At 39.3% G+C, this 18,935-nt stretch overlaps 1 protein-coding gene across 2 annotated transcripts in view; it reads left to right on the forward strand.

The window, feature by feature from the left end:
* Positions 1-18,935, forward strand: part of strn (striatin, calmodulin binding protein) — a 108,231-nt gene that overhangs the window by 85,476 nt on the left and 3,820 nt on the right. For both annotated transcript variants that reach the window (XM_059982186.1, XM_059982187.1), the window contains exons 11-16: positions 1,852-2,027; positions 5,387-5,434; positions 10,326-10,447; positions 11,508-11,675; positions 15,403-15,540; positions 18,106-18,210. In XM_059982186.1, coding sequence (XP_059838169.1) covers positions 1,852-2,027; positions 5,387-5,434; positions 10,326-10,447; positions 11,508-11,675; positions 15,403-15,540; positions 18,106-18,210 — 757 coding nt within the window. The remainder of the gene's footprint in view (positions 1-1,851; positions 2,028-5,386; positions 5,435-10,325; positions 10,448-11,507; positions 11,676-15,402; positions 15,541-18,105; positions 18,211-18,935) is intronic.

Consider the following 18,935-nt stretch of genomic DNA (forward strand, 5'->3'; position numbering starts at 1 on the left):
ACAATTATCCAACAGATATAACTTGCCGAGATTTCATTTTTTTAGATATTTACAGATTAGACATTTTTTAAGTTCTGTATTCTCTACGTTTCCAAATTTTGTGCCTTCAGATACTTTGGAGAGTTTATTTGAATTAGACCCTTTTCAAAAAGGGCTTATTTCAAAACTTTATAATATAATTATGAAGATACGTTCAGAGCCCCTTTATAAGACTAAACAGGATTGGGAAAGAGAGCTTAGTTTTAGTATTTCTAGTGAGAATTGGGATAGAATTCTTCAATTAGTTAATACATCATCGTTATGTGCCAAACATAATACAATTTAAGGTTGTACATAGGGCCCATATGTCCAAGGATAAATTAGCTCATTTTTACTCTCATATAAGTCCTATTTGTGATAGATGTCATTCTGAAATTGCGTCTTTAACTCACATGTTTTGGTCGTGTTCATTTTTGGAGAAATATTGGAAAGATATTTTTGATATTATATCTGCGGTTTTGAATATTGATTTACAACCTCATCCTATTACCGCAATTTTTGGTTTACCAATCTTAGACTCACTGCATTTATCTTCTTCAGCCCGTCGAATGATTGCATTTCTAACTTTGATGGCTAGAAGATCTATATTGTTGAATTGGAAAGAAATTGATCCTCCCACTGTATTTAATTGGTTCTCTCAAACTATGTTATGTTTAAATTTAGAAAAAATTAGAAGTGGTACTTTTGAGACTTCTATTAAATTTGAAAAGTTATGGAGACCATTTATTCAACATTTTCATATGATGTAATATGACCCTTTGCCAAGTACATTTGATTTCCCAGCTTTTAGTTTATGTATTTTGAGAGGACCGGAAGTGACGGCATTGATGAATACTTATTTTTGTGAGATATTATAAACAGCCCACTTTTTTTTTCCTTCTCTTTTGTTTGTTTTTTTTTCTTTTATATTACTTATTAGCTATAGTTATTAGATTAGATTAGTTAGTTCTGCATTATATAAATTTTTTTTTGTTTTTTTTTTCTTTCTTTTTTCTGTTTTTTTTATATTATACATTATGAAATATTTAGATTTACTATGTCCATACATATATCTTATGGCTTATGTCTTGGTAAACTCATTTATATTGTAACTATTATGTATGTTTTTTTTCATATGTAATGGAATGTGTATGTTGGTAATTTCTTTATCAATATATCATCTGTATTCTGTCCATATTATTAATATTAATAAAAAGATTTAGAAAGAAAGAAAGAAGATGCAGTTAAAAAGCCAGCGAGATGCTGGCTGTGGGTTTTGCACCCAATGTATGGGTATAGTGGAAATGAAAGGGACGATACTTTTATGAGTTGCATTTTGCCTGTTTGTAACGGGCTTCTTGAATGCTGTGAAGCTTCTGGCATTCAGGTAAATTGAGTACTGTAAATGAGCTTATAAATGTGAAAATAGTTTGAACAGTCGAGAGGTGAATGACATCCAGCTTCTGGCCTGCTCTTAAAGCCTGATTATTGATGTGGCTGGCTTAATTAAGTTTCTGGTCAGTGGTAAATTCACAATATCAGTTCAGTGTTCAGAGTTGGTAGCTAATACAGGGACAGCTCATTAGTGTAAGAAATTAGTAGGAACTTACAAAAGGTAATTGGATGTCCTTATAGAAAGGAAAATATGTGGAGTTTTAAACAAATTAAATAGCTTTTCCATAGACTCAGCACTTGTCCAGTGGGCCAAATTCCCTTGAGCTCTCTGATTCAAAAGGTTGGTTTGATCAGAGTGAAAATCTGTAATTAATATTCAAGACTTTTTTACTTTTATTAACTACATTCTGATAAATATTTTTGGGGGTTTTACAACAGATCACAAACAATAAAGATGCATTACGAAAGACCTGGAATCCTAAGTTCACGTTACGGAGCCATTTTGATGGGATAAGAGGCCTTGCCTTTCATCCAGTTGAACCTGTCCTGGTAACTGCCTCAGAAGATCACACTGTGAAGTTGTGGAATTTACAAAAGACTACCCCAGCCAAAAAGTAAGAATAATGGAGCATAAAAATGTTCTTTTATGTGATTTGAAGTATAAAGTGCATAAATCTGGATGAATTTGAGTTTCTATTTTGGACTTTTTTTTCTGGTGTTGATTTGATAAAATGTCACAGAGGCTAAACTGAGAATATTTTATTCACTGATGGTACTGCTCCCTGGCAATACATGTAAACAAATTAGATCTTGTACTTTAATTTGCTCTTAGAATACTGTACATCATTTCTAGACTATTGACAATACCTTTTGTTTGTGTTAGCATGACGGTGATTTTTTTAAAATCAGGTGAGTAAAAGTACAGAGAAATGGGGTGAAAGTCAAGCTGAGATATAGACAGAATTAATCTGTTGTTAGTATTTTTGATTTAATTGCATTCCACGGAGACTGAAAGTTGATGCACCTTATAGTCCAGGGAAATGCCACTAGTATTGAACTAAAGAACTAGAACGGCAGGAAGTGTTTACTGCCACATAACTCTAAGAAATCTTTTCTCTAACCAACAATGCTAAATGTTGCCAAATATCAATGGGCAAAAAAAGCTGAGCCAGAAAGAAAAACTTACAATTTTTAAGTCCTATCTGCCAGTAACCCATTTCTCCCATTTATGAGAATTTATTAAAACAAAAGGATAGAATTAATACCATTAGTGAATATATGTCAAAATCTCACAAAGGATATTTTGCATCAGCTAACTGAGGTGGACTTTTAGAATCATGCTGGGAGTTGGAGGAGGAATTCCTGATCAATCTGCCTGTGTTACATTAAGCTTTTTAGTGATCTTTCTTGCATCATCATTAAATTGCTCATTTATTGATAACCCATAGTATCATTTTTATTGTCTTCATTCACAAAGATGTGTCCTATATGGAACTTTAAATAGAGGAAATATACAAACTTCCTTCTCAGGTTAAGAAGAGATGAAAATCATTTCACGTTATGATTTGATCAGAGGTTTTCAGAATTCTTATGGTCCATGGAACTGTCTGTAATATTGAACTAAAAAACTATAAAAGCAAAAAGTGTTTACTGGCACACAAATCAAGAAGTAATATCAAACCATGTCACTACTTCATCAAGCACAAGGATCTTGAAATTGATTTATTAGTGATAATTGTTTGTGGCTTGGGATGTGCAGAGAGAGATGTCTGGGCAGAATACTTCATGTTAGATGATAGTCCCTTTATTATAAATTGACTTTGGTATTGCCCATATTGAGCAGTTCAGGCTTTTATTTCACCAGTGAAAACATTTCCGTCCCTTTAATGTGAATCTTCAGTTAGTTCCTTGAATTGAACTAGTTCTGATCAAAGGAATTCTGCAAGTAAAATTTATTTCCCTTTCAGTTGCTGATAGTACTAATGCCTAACTGAAGCAATTTTTGATTTAATGTCAATTTGAAATTGGTCATTTCTTGACAGTGTAGAGAGGGGATTTTATTTCTTCTGGACTAAATGTGAGTGTATTTTGTGTAGTATGCCTTGGTATGTGGAGAATCTTTAGAGGGGGATGGCTTTTCTTGAAATATGGTGTCTGAAATTGAACCTGCAATTCCCTAAACTCTCTGTGCAGGAGATAACTTTGCATTAAATGGGCACTGAACTCTCCTGTCATTTGAGGGGCAGTCTGGACAATATGAAACATTAATTCATATGTATTGGTGAGCTTTCTTAATTCAGAATATATAGCGAAAAGGCAGGGAACATTTTAAATTGTTAGCAAAATGGAAAAGAGACAGAGTAAAGCAGGAATTGGTAGAATTTACAGAGCTGGAGATATGTTGAGAGTGAATCTTGGCATTTTTTGACATTAAAGGCAAAATTCTGAATGTGTCTGTAGTTTGAGGCAAGAGAGAGTTCTGGAGATGGTGAGGATTGTAGGACATTACAGATGGAACCAATAAAGCTTTTGATTTGTATGCATTTTAATGGCTTGGCTTAACCAAATTACTGCTTCAATAAGTTGAACCAATTAAATATTTTCTAGTAAATTGGTTGTCTTGGAATTTTATATTCCTTATTCACAGAGTTGGATTCATACTTGCAAAATGATCATTGTCTAGTTTTTAAAGTCACAATATTCTAGAAGAGTTCTTGCTGTTCATAATCTGGAAGATCATTTCAAAGAGTGAGTTGTTGCAGAGCCCGCTGGAGACAGTGCCATAAATGAAAAGAGAGAATGTTAATGGTTGAATGGGTTGAGAGACAAACAGGTAGCTGCTCCTGGGTGGTGTTAACTACTTGTGTTCCAGAGACTGCCTTCATGCATGTAAGAAGAGTATATCATTGTATTTCTGATTTCCATACAGATGGTCTATAGCTAAGAGATAATTTGTAGCTAATATAAATATGATTTGTCTATTAGTTTTTGTGGAAACCTCCAGGTTCAAATTCAAGTCAAGTTTTTCATGCACAAGTACAGTGAGATACAATGGAAAAACTTGCAGCAGCATCACAGGACCATTGCTTCAGAAAACACTCAGAATATATCATAGATTATACATAAATTATCCAAGACTGTGAAAAGCAGAGAATAAAAAAGACTAATTCAAAAGAAATACAATCAGAAACACAGACCAGTCCATGAAAGTGCAAGAGGTGATCTGTGGTGTTCTGTTGCTGAGTTAGAATTGTGCAGGTTAGTCCAAGGATTTGAAGTAGTTGTTCCTGAACCTGGCAGTGTGGGACCTCAGGCTTCTGTTCTTCCTGCAGCACGATGGTGGAATTCCTTGACAGATGTGGCCTTCTTGAGGCAGAGCATTGTGTAGGTGCTGTCAAAGCTGGGGAGGGCTGTGCCTGTGATGATCCACAGTGTCCAGTACTCTCTGCAGCCTCTTATGTTCCTGTGTATAAAATTATCAGGCAACCGGTAACAATACATTCAACACTGTACTTGTGGAATTTTGTTTGAGAATTTGTGGACATGCCAAACATGCAGGGATTTGAAACTGCTTATTCTTTCCACCTCTGACCCACCAGTGAGAACTGCCATGTGGTTTACCGACTTCCTCTTTCTCTAGTCAACAATTAGTTCCTTGGGTTTGTTTTCATTGAGTATGAGGTTGTTGCTGTGGCACCTCTTAGCCAGGTGTTCTGTATGCTGACTCATCACCACCCGTGGTTCGGTAAACACAGTGATTCAGTAGATAGTGCTTAGCTGCATGATCATGGATATAAAGAGCATAAGAGCATCAGAAGAATATCATGAGTTGTATAGCTAGAGAGGCAAAGTCAAATTGTTGGATTACTGTGGGAAAAGTATTAATTGACTTTAATATTAGGATTCATACATTTTCAGTTTATGTTGCTGGAACCATTGACAACGTTAATAGTTATGTTCTTTCTCTCCATAGGAGTGCATCACTGGATGTAGAACCCATATACACATTCAGAGCTCACAGGTAGGCTTGAATATCCTGCACATTCCATAATCAAGGGCTTCCCAGATTTATGCTGATCTGACTTTACACAGGTCTCTCATACATTTTAAGTATTTTTCAAGATAGGAGTAATAATGTGATTGGTAGTATTTGTTAGTGATTAAAACATTGAAGCTTAGAAAACCTACAGCACAATACAAGCCCTTCGGCTCACAAAGCTGTGCCAAACATGTCCCTACCTTAGAAATTACTAGGCTTACCCATAGCCCTCTATTTTTCTAAGCTCCATGTAGCTATCCAAAAGTCTCTTAAAAGACCCTGTCGTATCCACCTCCACCACTGTTGCTGGCAGCCCATTCTATGCACTCACCACTCTCTGCATTTAAAAAAAAACAACTTACCCCTGACATCTCCTCTGTATCTACTCCCCAGCGCCTTAAACCTGTGTCCTCTTGTGGCAACCACTTCAGCCCGTGGAAAAAGCCTCCGACTATCCGTGGGATCAATGCCTCTCATCATCTTATACACCTCTGTCAGGTTACCTCTCATCCTCTGTCGCTCCAAGGAGAAAAGGCCGAGTTCACTCAACCTGCTTTCGTAAGGCATGTTCCCAAATCCAGGCAACATCCTTGTAAATCTCCTCTGCACCCTTTCTATGGCTTCCACATCTTTCCTGTCATGAGGCAACCAGAACTGAGCACAGTACTCCAAGTGGGGTCTGACCAGGGACCTAGATAGCTGCAACATTACTTCTCAGCTCCTAAGTTTAATTCCACAATTAATGAAGGCCAATAGACCATATGCCTTCTTAATCACAAAGTCAACCTGCTCAGCAGCTTTGAGCATCCTGTGGACTCGGACCCCCAAGATCCCTCTGATCCTCCACACTGCCAAGAGTCTTACCATTAATACTATATTCTGCCATCATATTTGACCTACCAAAATGAAACACTTCACACTTATCTGAGTTGAACTCCATATGCCAACACTCAGCCCAGTTTTGCATCTTATCAATGTCTCGTTTTAACCTCTGACAGCCCTGCACACTATCCACAATACCTCCAACCTTTGTGTCATCAGCAAACTTACTCACCCATCCCTCCACTTCCTCATCCATGTCATTTATAAAAATCACGAAGAGTAAGAGTCCCTGAACAGATCCCTGAGGCACACCACTGGTCACCGACCTCCATACAGAATATGACCTGTCTACAAACACTCTTTGCCTTCTGTGGGCAAGCCAGTTCTGGATCCACAAAGCAATGTCCCCTTGGATCCCATGCCTCCTTACTTTCTCAATAAGCCTTGCATGGGGTACCTTATCAAATGCCTTGCTGAAATCCATATACACTACATCTACTACTCTACCTTCATCAATGTGTTCAGTCATATCCTCAAAAAATTCAATCAGGTTCCTAAGGCACGACCTGCCTTTGACAAAGCCATGCTGACTATTCCTAATCATATTATGCCTCTCCAAATGTTCATAAATCCTGCCTCTCAAGTTCTTCTCCGTCAAGTTACCAACCACTGAAGCAAGACTCACTGGTCTATAATTTCCTGGGCTATCTCTACTCCCTTTCTTGAATAAAGGAACAACATCTGCAACCCTCCAATCCTCCAGAACCTCTCCCATCCCCATTGATGATTCAAAGATCATCATCAGAGGCTCAGCAATCTCTTCCCTCACCTCCCACAGTAGCCTGGGGGTACATCTCATCCGGTCCTGGCAACTTATACAACTTGATGCTTTCCAAAAACCTCCAGCACATCCTCTTTCTTAATACCTACATGCTGAAGCTTTTCAGTCCGCTGTAAGTCATCACTACAATTACCAAGATCCTTTTCCATAGTGAATACTGAAGTAAAGTATTCATTAAGTACCTCTGCTATTTCCTCCAGTTCCATGCACACTTTCCCACCGTCACACTTGATGGATCTTATTTTTTCACGTCTTCTCTTGCTCTTCACATACTTGTAGAATACTTGGGGTTTTCCTTAATCTTGTTTGCCAAGGCCTTCTCATGGCCCCTTCTGGCTCTCCTAATTTCCTTTTTAAGCTCCTTCCTGTTAGCCTGTTTTAATCTTCTAGATCTCTAACATTACCTAGATCTCTCAACCTTTTGTATGCTTTTCTTTTCTTCCTGACTAGATTTATTACAGCCTTTGTCCACCACGGTTCCTGTACCTTACCAAAACTTCCGTGTCTCATTGGAATGTACCTATGCAGAACCCCACACAAATATTATCTGAACATTTGCCACATTTCTTCTGTACTGTTCCCAATTTAAGCTTCCAGTTTCCTGCCTGATAGCCTCATAATTACCTTTACTCCAATTAAACGCTTCTCTAATTTGTCTGTTCCTATCTCTCTCCAATGCTGTTGTAAAGGAGATAGAATTATGATCACTATCTCCAAAATGCTGTCCCACTGAGAGATCTGACACCTGACCAGGTTCATTTCCCAATACCAAATCAAATACAGTCTCTCCTCTTGTAGGCTTATCTACATATTGTGTCAAGAAACCTTCCTGAACACACCTAACAAACTCCACCCCATCTAAACCCCTTGCTCTAGGTGGATGCCAATTGATAGTTGGGGAATTAAAATATCCAATCATGACAACTCTGTTATTATTACACCTTTCCAGGATCTGTTTCCCTACCTGCTCCTCGATATCCCTGTTACTGTGAGGCAGCCTATAAAAAACACCCGGTAAAATTATTGACCCCTTCTGTTCATAACCTCCACCCACAGAGACTCCGTAGACAATCCCTCCATGACGTCCACCTTTTCTGCAGCCATGTCACGATCTCTGATCAATAGTGCCACGCCACAATCTCTTTTGCCTCCCTCCATGTCCTTTCTGAAACATCTAAAGCCTGGCACTTGAAGTAACTATTCCTGCCCCTGCACCATCCAAGTCTCTGTAATGGCCATCATATCATAGCTTCAAGTACTGATCCACGCTCTAAGCTCATCCGCTTTGTTCACAACACTCCTTGCGTTAATATAGACATATATCAAACCTTCCATCTGAACGTATCCTTTCTCTATCACCTGCCTATCCTCCCTCTCGCATTGTCTACAAGCTTTCTCTATTTGTGAGCCAACCGCCTCTTACCCAGTCTCTTCAGTTCGGTTGCCACCCCCCAACAATTCTAGTTTAAACTCTCCCCAATAGCCTTAGCAAACCTCCCCGCCAGGATATTGGTCCCCCAGGGATTCAAGTGCAACCCAACCTTTTTGTACAGGTCACACCTGACCCAAAAGAGATCCCAATGATCCAGAAATCTGAATCCCTGCCCCCTGCTCCAATCCCTCATGCATTTATCCTCCACCTCATTCTATTCCTATACTCACTGTTGCGTGGCACAGGCAGTAAACCAGAGATTACTACCTTGGCGGTCCTGCTTCTCAACTTCATTCCTAACTCCCTGTAGTCTTTTTTCAGGACCTCTTCCCTTTCCCTACCTCTGTCGTTGGTACCAATATGGCTGTTCTCCCTCCCACTGCCGGATTTTTGGATGTGATTAGAAACATCCCACTGCCGGATTTTTGGACGTGATCAGAAACAACCCGGACCCTGGCACCTGGGAGGCAAATTACCATCTGAGTTTCTTTTCTGCGTCCACAGAGTCGCATGTTTGACCCCCTAACTATAGAGTCCCCTATCCCTACTGCCTTCCTCTTCCTTTCCCTACCCTTCTGAGCCACAGGGCCGGACTCTGTGCCAGAGGCTCAGCCACTGTTGTTTCCCCCAAGTAGGCTGTCTCTCCCCCTCCCCCAACAGTACTCAAACAGGAGTACTTATTGTCAAGAGGTATAGTCACAGGGGTACTCTAGTACCTGACTCTTCCCCTTCCCCCTCCTGACTATGACCCACTTGCCTGTTTCCTGTGGCCCCGGTGTAACTACCTGCCTGTAACTCCTCTCTAGCACCTCCTCACTCTCCCTGACCAGATGAAGGCCATCAAGCTGCAACTCCAGTTCCCTAACACGGTCCCTTAGGAGCTGCAGCTCGACATACTGATTGGATAAAGTATGTGTTACATTAATTTAATTATGACTAGTGTTGTGAAGTGAATATTCAAAGAAATGAAAGAATTATAATAGGTAAATTTAGAGTGATACAGAATGGGTAACTATGAGGGGTGATTGATAAGTTCATGGCCCAAGGTAGAAGAAGTCAATTTTAGAAAACCTAGCACATTTATTTTTCAACATTGTCCCCTCCTACATTTACACACTTAGTCCAGCAGTTGTGGAGCATACAGATCTTGAACCTCCAGAAAGTGTCCACAGCAGAGGTGATTGATAAGTTTGTGGCCTAAGGTAGGCGGTGATGAGTTATACAGCTCTTGTTGCGTACACATGCAGGTCAACTCTTTGAGTGATTATGCAGAAAGTTTGAAGTTAATAACTCAATGGGGTGATTGATAAGTTTGTGGCCTAAAGTAGAAGGAGATGAGTTATTAACTTCAAACTTTCTGCATAATCACTCAAAGAGTTGAAATGCATGTGCATGTAACGACAGCTGTATAACTCATCTCCTTCTACCTTAGGCCATGAACTTATCAATCGCTGCTGCTGTGGACACTTTCTGGAGGTCCAAGATCCCTATGCTCCACAACAGCTGGACTAAGTGTGTAAATGCAGGAGGGGACTATGTTGAAAAGTAAATGTGCTAGGTTTTCTAAAATTGACTTCTTCTGCCTTAGGCCACGAACATCAATCACCCCTCGTATAGAAAATGTAAGTTTCCTGTTTGTGGAGAGATCAGCTTATGGGAACTTATCAAGAATAGAGCCCTTGTTTAATCCAGAGAATGCCTGTAATGCAAAGAAGGCTGTGCTTGAAAGGTACTGGAAGAGAGAATTAAATTTGTTTTATTTCCTCTGCATTGGATAGAGGCCCAGTGTTGTGTGTTGTGATGAGCACGAGTGGGGAGCAGTGTTTCAGTGGAGGTACTGATGGATTAATCCAGTGCTGGAATGCCCCCAGTTCCACTATAGATCCCTATGATTCATACGGTGCGTATTTCTGCATATTTTGTTATTTGACCTACTGCCTTTTAATGTTGTTGTACTTCACCCTAATTTTTTAAAGCCCCATAAGAGTTCAAATCTTCAACTGTGACACTCACAAAGCAGCATTATTGGGATATCTGTGTGGTGCTGCACTGTCATTTTCATTGTGGTATTTTCTGTTGATCTTTACAAGTTTCTGAGGCTGCCTAGTCATCTTTTAGAGGAATATACCAGAATAAAGTAACAGTCTTCAAACTGTGAGGGAGTACTGGTATAGAAAGAATAGATGCTGCATAAAGAATCAGATTCATTTATATATCGCATGTACATTGAAGCATACAGTGATGGTCTGCGTTAACAACCAACACAACCCAAGGATGTGTTGGCAGCCTGCAAGTGTTGCCACACATTGCTACACATTTTGGCTCCAATATAGCAAGTTCATGATACAGCAAGGGCAACAAAGCCAGCCCGTTTTCTCTCTTTCACCCACTCATTGAGCAAGGCAGGGGAGTGTGTCCCAGGAGCAAAAAGTGACCTGAACAGACAGGTGGAAGAATGGTGCCTGCAGGCAGCATGTGCTTTGTGGAGGGCTGCCTGAGATATTCTCCTGGTAAAAAGTTGCCAAGGCAGCTTCTGTAAGGCCATGAGTGCAGATACAAATGTCTCACTTTTTGGGAAACCTATAATATAGGCAAATCTTCTTGCCTTCTGCTGGGTGGAGAAAGTAGCTTAAAAAAATAGATGAGCTCCTCTCTTCTTGAGCACAGGATTTTAGTGGCCTCCCATGAATAATTCCAGGTATCTGCAGCCTGGAATTATTTCCAAGGCTAAGCTGAGTATTACCTCCATGTCCAAAAAAGTGAGCCTCACCCAAAGAATTAGTCTGTGGAATTCTGGCTTTTGTTTGTACTTACTACATGGTATTTTCTCTTCAAATCATCATTACTGCTCCATTTGACAAAAAAAACGCAATTTACAGAGAAGTACAGGACAATCAATGTGGCTGTGAGCTTGCGAGCATCAGATTTATTTTCCAAATTAAAAAATGTATTTGTTATAGATCCTTCTGTGTTCCGAGGTGCTTTGGAAGGACACACTGATGCTATTTGGGGTTTGGTGTACAGTGCAGCACATCAACGCCTCCTGTCTTGTTCAGCTGATGGGACCCTGCGGCTGTGGAATACCAATGAAATTGCACCTTCACTCTGTGTATTCAATGAAAACAAAGGTAAGAGCTTAATGGGCATTACAGGTTGAGTACCTCTCACCTGAAGTGTTTCGGATTTTGGAATAAATGCGTTAGTTTGGGATTGCTATCATTTGCAGCTTTGAATTTATGTGCTACCAGTAAACGGTCTTCATTCATCAGACTTAATGTGCTTAACAGTAAAAATTTTCACATACCATTAATATGTGTGGAGCGTAATGAAAACAGCACAGCAGCATTGGGAAAATATCTGATTCAGCTGTTGAACAGCAACACACAACAGCAGACTTCCAGTTTCCACCTACAATGTCATGCTCTGATTAAAGGGTTATGGTTCACTGTATTTGTATTTTGCTTTTTTTTTTGGATTTCATGTAACATAAAAACAATCAGCATTATGGACTTGTCCTAGTAGATTTTTTATCAGTGATGCTTTAAAAATTTAATGCTGTTATGTAAGGTGTAAAACAATCAGCGTCATAGATTTGTTCCGGTGCTAGAGTTTTAGGATCAGCAGACACTTTAAATACTTAGTGCTGTTTCTTTTCTTAAATTTCTGCAACCAGCCTGCTGAATATTCACAAATACCTTCAATTTCGAGTTTGTTATGATAGATCTTTGCTTGCTTCATGATAAGTATACTGTTAAACTCCAACGATGACAAAGCACAATCAAGATCCAACCGGAAGACCACAGCCTGAGTGGATTGTTAATAATATCTCCTCCTCGCTGACGATCAACACTGGTGCACCTCAGGGGCGTGTGCTTAGCCCTCTGCTCTACTCGCTCTATACCCATGACTGTATGGCTAGGTATAGCTCAAATACCATCTATAAATCTGCTGATGATACAACCATTGTGGGTAGAATCTCAGATGCACTCAATGTCAGTAAGATGAAAGGTCTAATTGTAGACTTCAGGAAGGGTAAGGCAAGGGAACACAAACCAGTCCTCATAAAGGGATTAGATGTGGAGAGAGTGAACAATTTTGGGTCCCTGACTGTCAAGATCTCTGAGGATCTAACCTGGTCTCAACATATCAATGCAGCTATAAAGAAGGCAAGACAGTGGCTATATTTCATTCGGAGTTTGAAGATATTTGGTTTGTCACCTGTTACATATCCCGTAACTGGATAACTTACCAGCAAAGTTAGAGAGGTCCGTTGAAGTCTGATGTCACTATTTTCAAACGTTTTTATTTATAAAGGGGCACAAAAGTAAGGTTAATACAAACATTCAGATAATGCTCGTCGTCAATACTCAATCTAAAGCGCGGGTATAGTAGTAATCATCATTAAGAGGTGAGCTCTACTGTTGTCTAGGGGTTAATAGATTGTCCGTTGGAAATATAAAAGTCACTCAGAAGTCTGCAGGCTTCAGCCTTTTGGGAATCGCTGGGTTTCACGTGGGGCGACCGAGAGAGAGAGATTGGGGGAGAAGAGAAAAAACTTGCCGGGTCTTTATGAAGCTTCCGTGAAATCGGGGGAGCGTTGGTTCCCTCTCCCCGATGTTAGTTAAAAGCAGTTTTCCGTGATTCCAGCCACAAATTCCAATCCCGGAATCTAACGCACGTGGCTTCCCGCTGCTGCGGGATCACTCTCGTGTCTTCTTGGTGCATCTGAGGGGCTGTCCCCCTGAGACCCTCCTTTATACTTCCTCACGGGGTCGCAGGTGTCAATCAGGTTGGGATGATGCAATCTCTCTCTCAACCAGCCCACCTTGCCCGAGGGCTTTTCACATGGTCTTCATGAGACAGTAGTCACTGTCGCCTTATTTTGCATCCCAGGTGGAACGTGCTCTTCGGCACATTTCTCTCTCTCCCACTTCCTGAGTCTATTCAGCACGTCGCTCTCTCTCCCACTTCCTGGGTCTACTGACCCCCCCCCCCCCCCCCAAACGGGTGCTCTTGCGATTCTCACAAAGGAGGGGGCTGGGATCATAACACACCTAAAACACTATATATGTACTGTGGGGAACGTTCTGACAAGCTGCATCATTGTCTGGTATGGGAGGGGGGAGCAACTGCAAATAGGACCGAAAGAAGCTACAGAAAGTTATAAAATTAATCAGCTCCATCTTGGGTACTACCCTTCTTTGGTCCAAGACATCTTCAAGGAGCGGTGCCTCAGAAAGGCAGCATCCATTATTAAGGATCCCCATCATCCAAGGCATGCCCTTTTCTCATTGTTACAGTCAGGAAGGAGGTACAGAAGCCTCAAGGTACACACTTAGCAATTCAGGAGCAGCTTCTTCCCCTCTGCCATACATGAACACCACCTCAGTTTTTTTGAATATTACTTCTCTTTTGCACTATTTTTAATCTATTTAATATACATATACTTACCGTAATTGATTTCTTTCTATATTATATATAGGATTGTACTGCTTGATGCTGCTAAGTTAATAAATTTCACGACACATGCTGGTGATAGTAAACTTGTTTCTGATGAGGAGTGGAGGGAGTTAATGTATGTGATTGGGTGACCAAATGAAAATGGATAATAGACTGCTGACAGCTGGGTGAGGAAGTTGAAGGGTTTCTTTCTATATTATCATATATAGGATTGTACTGCTTGCTGCTGCTGATAAATTTCATGACACATGCCGGTGATAGGAAACTTGTTTCTGATTCTGATGTTTTGCTTCATGCAGTGTCTTTCTGTTTTCCATTAACTTCTCTTCAATACATGTATGACCTCACTTCTGAGAACTGTCTGTGGTGTACAAAAACCTGTGCATCGCCTAGGAACCTTCCCAGCGTCTCATGGAATTTTTCATTTGTGATGTCACATCAGCACTCAAAAAAAAAAATCAGATTTGGATAAGGGATGATCAACCTGTATTGAGTGACAATATATTTTTTGGGATAAGGGGAGTTAGAGGGTGGGGCTAGGTAGACCAAGATTTACAGATGTAATTTTAACCCACATTAAAGTAATATATCCTAATTTCAATTTTCTTCTGTCAATATTTTAGTCCTAGAGAGCTACAGCACAGAAACAGGCCCTTTGGCCCATCTAGTCTGTGCCAAAGAACTATTCTGTCTAGTTCCATCAACCTGCACATTGTTCCTGAGCCCTCCATACCCTTTCCCTCCATGTACTTACCCAAACTTCACTTGCATGTTGAAATCACATCTGCATCCACCACTTCTATTGGCAGCTCATTCCACCCTCTTAGTGAAGAAGTTCTTTTCAGGTTCCTCTTCTCACCTTTTCTCCTTTAACCCATGACCTCTAGTTCTAGTCTCACCTAGCCTCGGTGGAAAAAGCCTGCTTATACCCTAGCTATACCACTCATAACTTTATAATACACCCTGTACCTCCATCAAATATCCCCTCATTCCTCTGTTCCAGGGAATAAGTCCTAACCTATTCAACCTTTCCCTATAACTCAGGCCCTCAATTCCCAACAATATTTTGAATGAAAAATATTGATAGTAAGTGCTCACAAATGCATCTTATGCATTAAATACAGTGATCAAAATCACTCTTAAATCCTGGAGCTCCATATCCAGTGGCATCCTGGCAGTATATTCAACTGATGGAGAATTTCTTTGCCAACCTCAGCTACAATTCAGGGGAAAACAGTAGATATCTGGGCCTTAGTTGACATGATATTTCATATTTTAGAAGGTATCTTAAGTCTATAATAATGGATTCAGCTTTATCATATGTTAATGACAGAAATGTATTGCTCTAAAGACTAATTTTGGTGTAAAGTAAACAGTTCTGTTTTTCTCCTACAGAATCTGGAATCCCTACCTCTGTTGACATAGTCTGCAGTGATCCTTCTCATTTGGTATCATCATTTGTAAATGGACAGACCAGCATATTTGACATGGAGACATGCCAACGATTCCTCACCTTTGAGTCTTGTGTTGATGGTATGTTTCCTATTGTAAAGAATATCTCACTTCCAGAAGTAGTAAAATTAGCAACATTGTGAAAAGCTGGTTTTAACAGTTTTAAATGCTGATGGCTAATTTTGGGAATGGTGTTATGAAATTCTGATTAATTTGATTTATCATTTGAAGAGCAATACTTTCCTGTTCCCTCGGTTGAAATGAAGATAAATTTCAATTATTGCTAAGTATCATTTAATTTGTCACATGTAAATTGTTTATTAATTTCACTAACTAGATACATAAATCCTGTTTGAACATGTCACAACCTAGACCTGAGAAGGAACGTTTAAATCACAAAATAAGACAATTCAACCTGGTCAGAAAAATATTGACTTTACTTTCCAAGTGAGTGTAGTCATGATTATTTTCTTTTCCACTTTCTATAGTAATCTTGAATGTTGATGCATCTTCCGCCCAAATGCTTTGTTCTATTCACTCTAGGATCTAAAATTTAATTGTGTCATTGGCCCCTGCTTCTATTCTTTAAAATGCCTACAGCTCCTTTCAAGGTTCCTGTCAACACACACAAAATGCTGGAGGAACTCAGCAGGCCGGGCAACATCTATGGAAAAGAGTAAACAGTCGATGTTTCGGACCAAGACCTTTCATCAGGACTTCACTTAGATTATACTTTATTTCCTATTTTATTTGATTTAGCAATTCAGCAAGTCCTGGCCCAACAAGCCAGTTCTACCCAATTAAACCAATGTGACCAATTAATCTACTAACCCATATATCTTTGGAATGTAGGAGGTAACTGAAGGAAACGGAGTTATGGGCTGAAGGGCCTGTATTGTGCTGCAGGTTTTCTATGTTTCTATAATACCCATGCAGTCACGGAGAGAACACACACACTCTGTACAGACAGTGGTAGAATTGAACCTGGGTCGCTGTTGCTGTCCTAATGTTTTGCTAACCACTGCATGATCATGCTGACCTATTGTCTCATTAACTTTTATTTGACCTTTGGGGAAGTGATATTGTATGCAGTACAAATGAAGCTGGAAACTAGTTTCCTTTCTCATGTCACCCAATCCACTTTTTAAAATACTTTTATCCTGTCACCTCATATTCTTTATTCTTGGGGGAAAAAAATCCCTGTAGACTGATGCAGCAGAGGACATTTTATATAGTGATACAGGATCATTTTGAGGGTACATTACTGTGTTGTATCTAACCTTAATGTTGACAGCGTGTTCAGAAATGGAAAGTTCCCTGTGCTTTAGTACTTTTTAATGAGCATCCTTCTGAATGTGCACAAAAGCTAAATATCTTAAATAAAATATATGCAATTCCAGAGCTAATTACTTTAGATCAGACGTTTTTGCTTTGAGAAGCGAAAAGTCAATGAGTAAAACTGCTGGAGGAACTCAGCAGGTCAGGTAGCATTACATATTTGGGGTCAAGATGCTCAGATAAAGGGTCTCAATGTGTAATGCCAGCTGTCCATTTCCATAAATAAATGACGCCTGACCCTCAGAGTTCATCCAGTGTATTTTGTGCTGCTCCAGATTCCAGCAGCTTCAGTCTCTGTGTCTCTTAGCAGTTTCAACTGGTAAGATACTAACATGGATGTGAAGTTCCTTTATTATACAGATTTTCATTTTTGGTAGTTTGATATTTATTGAGTGGGAAGTACTGGTATATTGTTCTCAGGCCCCTGCTACTGTGGAGAATGATGTGTTTGGCTCGAAGCAGGCTTCCCTTTGCTATTTCATGGAACATACTGTATATGATTTCTGCTATCTATCTTCTTGTAATGTAACAGCTGAGATTGACCATCAATGGGATATCAATACATGTGTCCTCCACTCCTCGCACCATTTTCATCATTTCAATCACAATCTTAAAAATTAATTCAGTTAGAAATATTATGTTACATTGCTCAAGTCAAAGTACTTGTTTTTTTCTGCTTATGATTGAATCCTTGATGTACCATATTATTTTTCTGAAATCGCCCCATCTAACCTGTATTACTGTTTAAAATGAAGATTTCTGAATGCCCCACTGAACATAATAGCTGTATGATGTACAATTCAGGAGAAAAATTGCTCCAATGAATCTATTACCTATCTCTTGTTAGCTGAGAAAGAGCAACTGAACATGGTTTTTATTCCCTCAGCTAAAGTGAAATAAGATTAACCTGAGTCAGTACTTTGGTAGAGGGTGATATGCACCTACTGCAATAAAACCCATTAGAACTTGTTTTTTGGATTCATAATGAGCAGCAGAGTTCCTGTTCCAACATTGGTTTAGTCTGTGTGGAAGAAAAGATTTTTCCTCTAAATTTCATTTTGAATTTAATTATTTTCATCCTCGTAAATTCAATCAGTTTTAAGGGAAGTTTTATTGATGCCTGTATGGTTTGGTTATTTGCACTAAGTGCCAAAGATTATAATGGTGAAGCACGGTAAAAATAATATCAATGTTTACAATTTTCTTTACTAATATTTATTTTGTGTTTCTAAAATATAATTGGGGAAAATAAATTGCAATTAAGAATTTAAATAATATTATTCATAATTTTTCTATTTGCCCATTCAGCTTCATCTACATGCCAAATAAATAAAGTCATTAGTCATCCTACACTTCCTGTTACTATAACAGCCCATGAGGACAGATACATAAAATTCTTTGACAATAACACAGGTAGGAAACTATTTATTCTTTCAGTTTGTGTTGTTGCTAAGGTTTGAATTTCCTGTGCTAATTATTTTATGAACAATGGGAAGGTTTCAGTTCTCCCCAGCATCACTGCATCACCAAGTTCTGCTTTTTAAAAACTGCTTTGCATTATGCTCTTCAGTGCTTTTCTTCACATGGAGTTGCTAATCCTGATGGTGTCATTATAGCAATATGTTCCCATAGGTTTAGGCATGTCCAGCAAAAAAAGTTTTGGTTATTTCTTCTTTGAAGAAAACTCATACGTTATTGGAATTTTAAAGTTTTCATAGTATGAAAAATAGTTCAAGAGGATTAGCCGTATCACAAGCCCCTTGGTCTCTCTCATGAAGCCAGAAGAATTAATGAAGAGGTGAAGACAGTTTTGTTCATTCTTCAGAAGCGGTAACATTGTCTAGTCAAACGGATGTCTCCAGGTTCAATCACTTGACAGTTGTACAGATGCTTTTGCTATGCCCTCGGGTATTTACTTTTTTGCTAACTGCCTGAGTAACTTTTTAACTCTTTGGAATAGGTGGGTAGGGGTCCTTTTCTGGCATTGCAAACACTGGCATCTGTAGTAGTGCATAGCAGTTAGTTATTACACTTACATGTCAGCCTATTTGAATCCCTAAGAATGTCAGAATATATTAGGATGTAGGGAATTGGGTTTAAGGTGGATATTTTCACTTTAACATCTAGTGCTTGTACAG

The sequence above is a fragment of the Hypanus sabinus genome, chromosome 10 (genome assembly GCF_030144855.1).
Source record: "Hypanus sabinus isolate sHypSab1 chromosome 10, sHypSab1.hap1, whole genome shotgun sequence".
Classification (NCBI taxonomy): domain Eukaryota; kingdom Metazoa; phylum Chordata; class Chondrichthyes; order Myliobatiformes; family Dasyatidae; genus Hypanus; species Hypanus sabinus.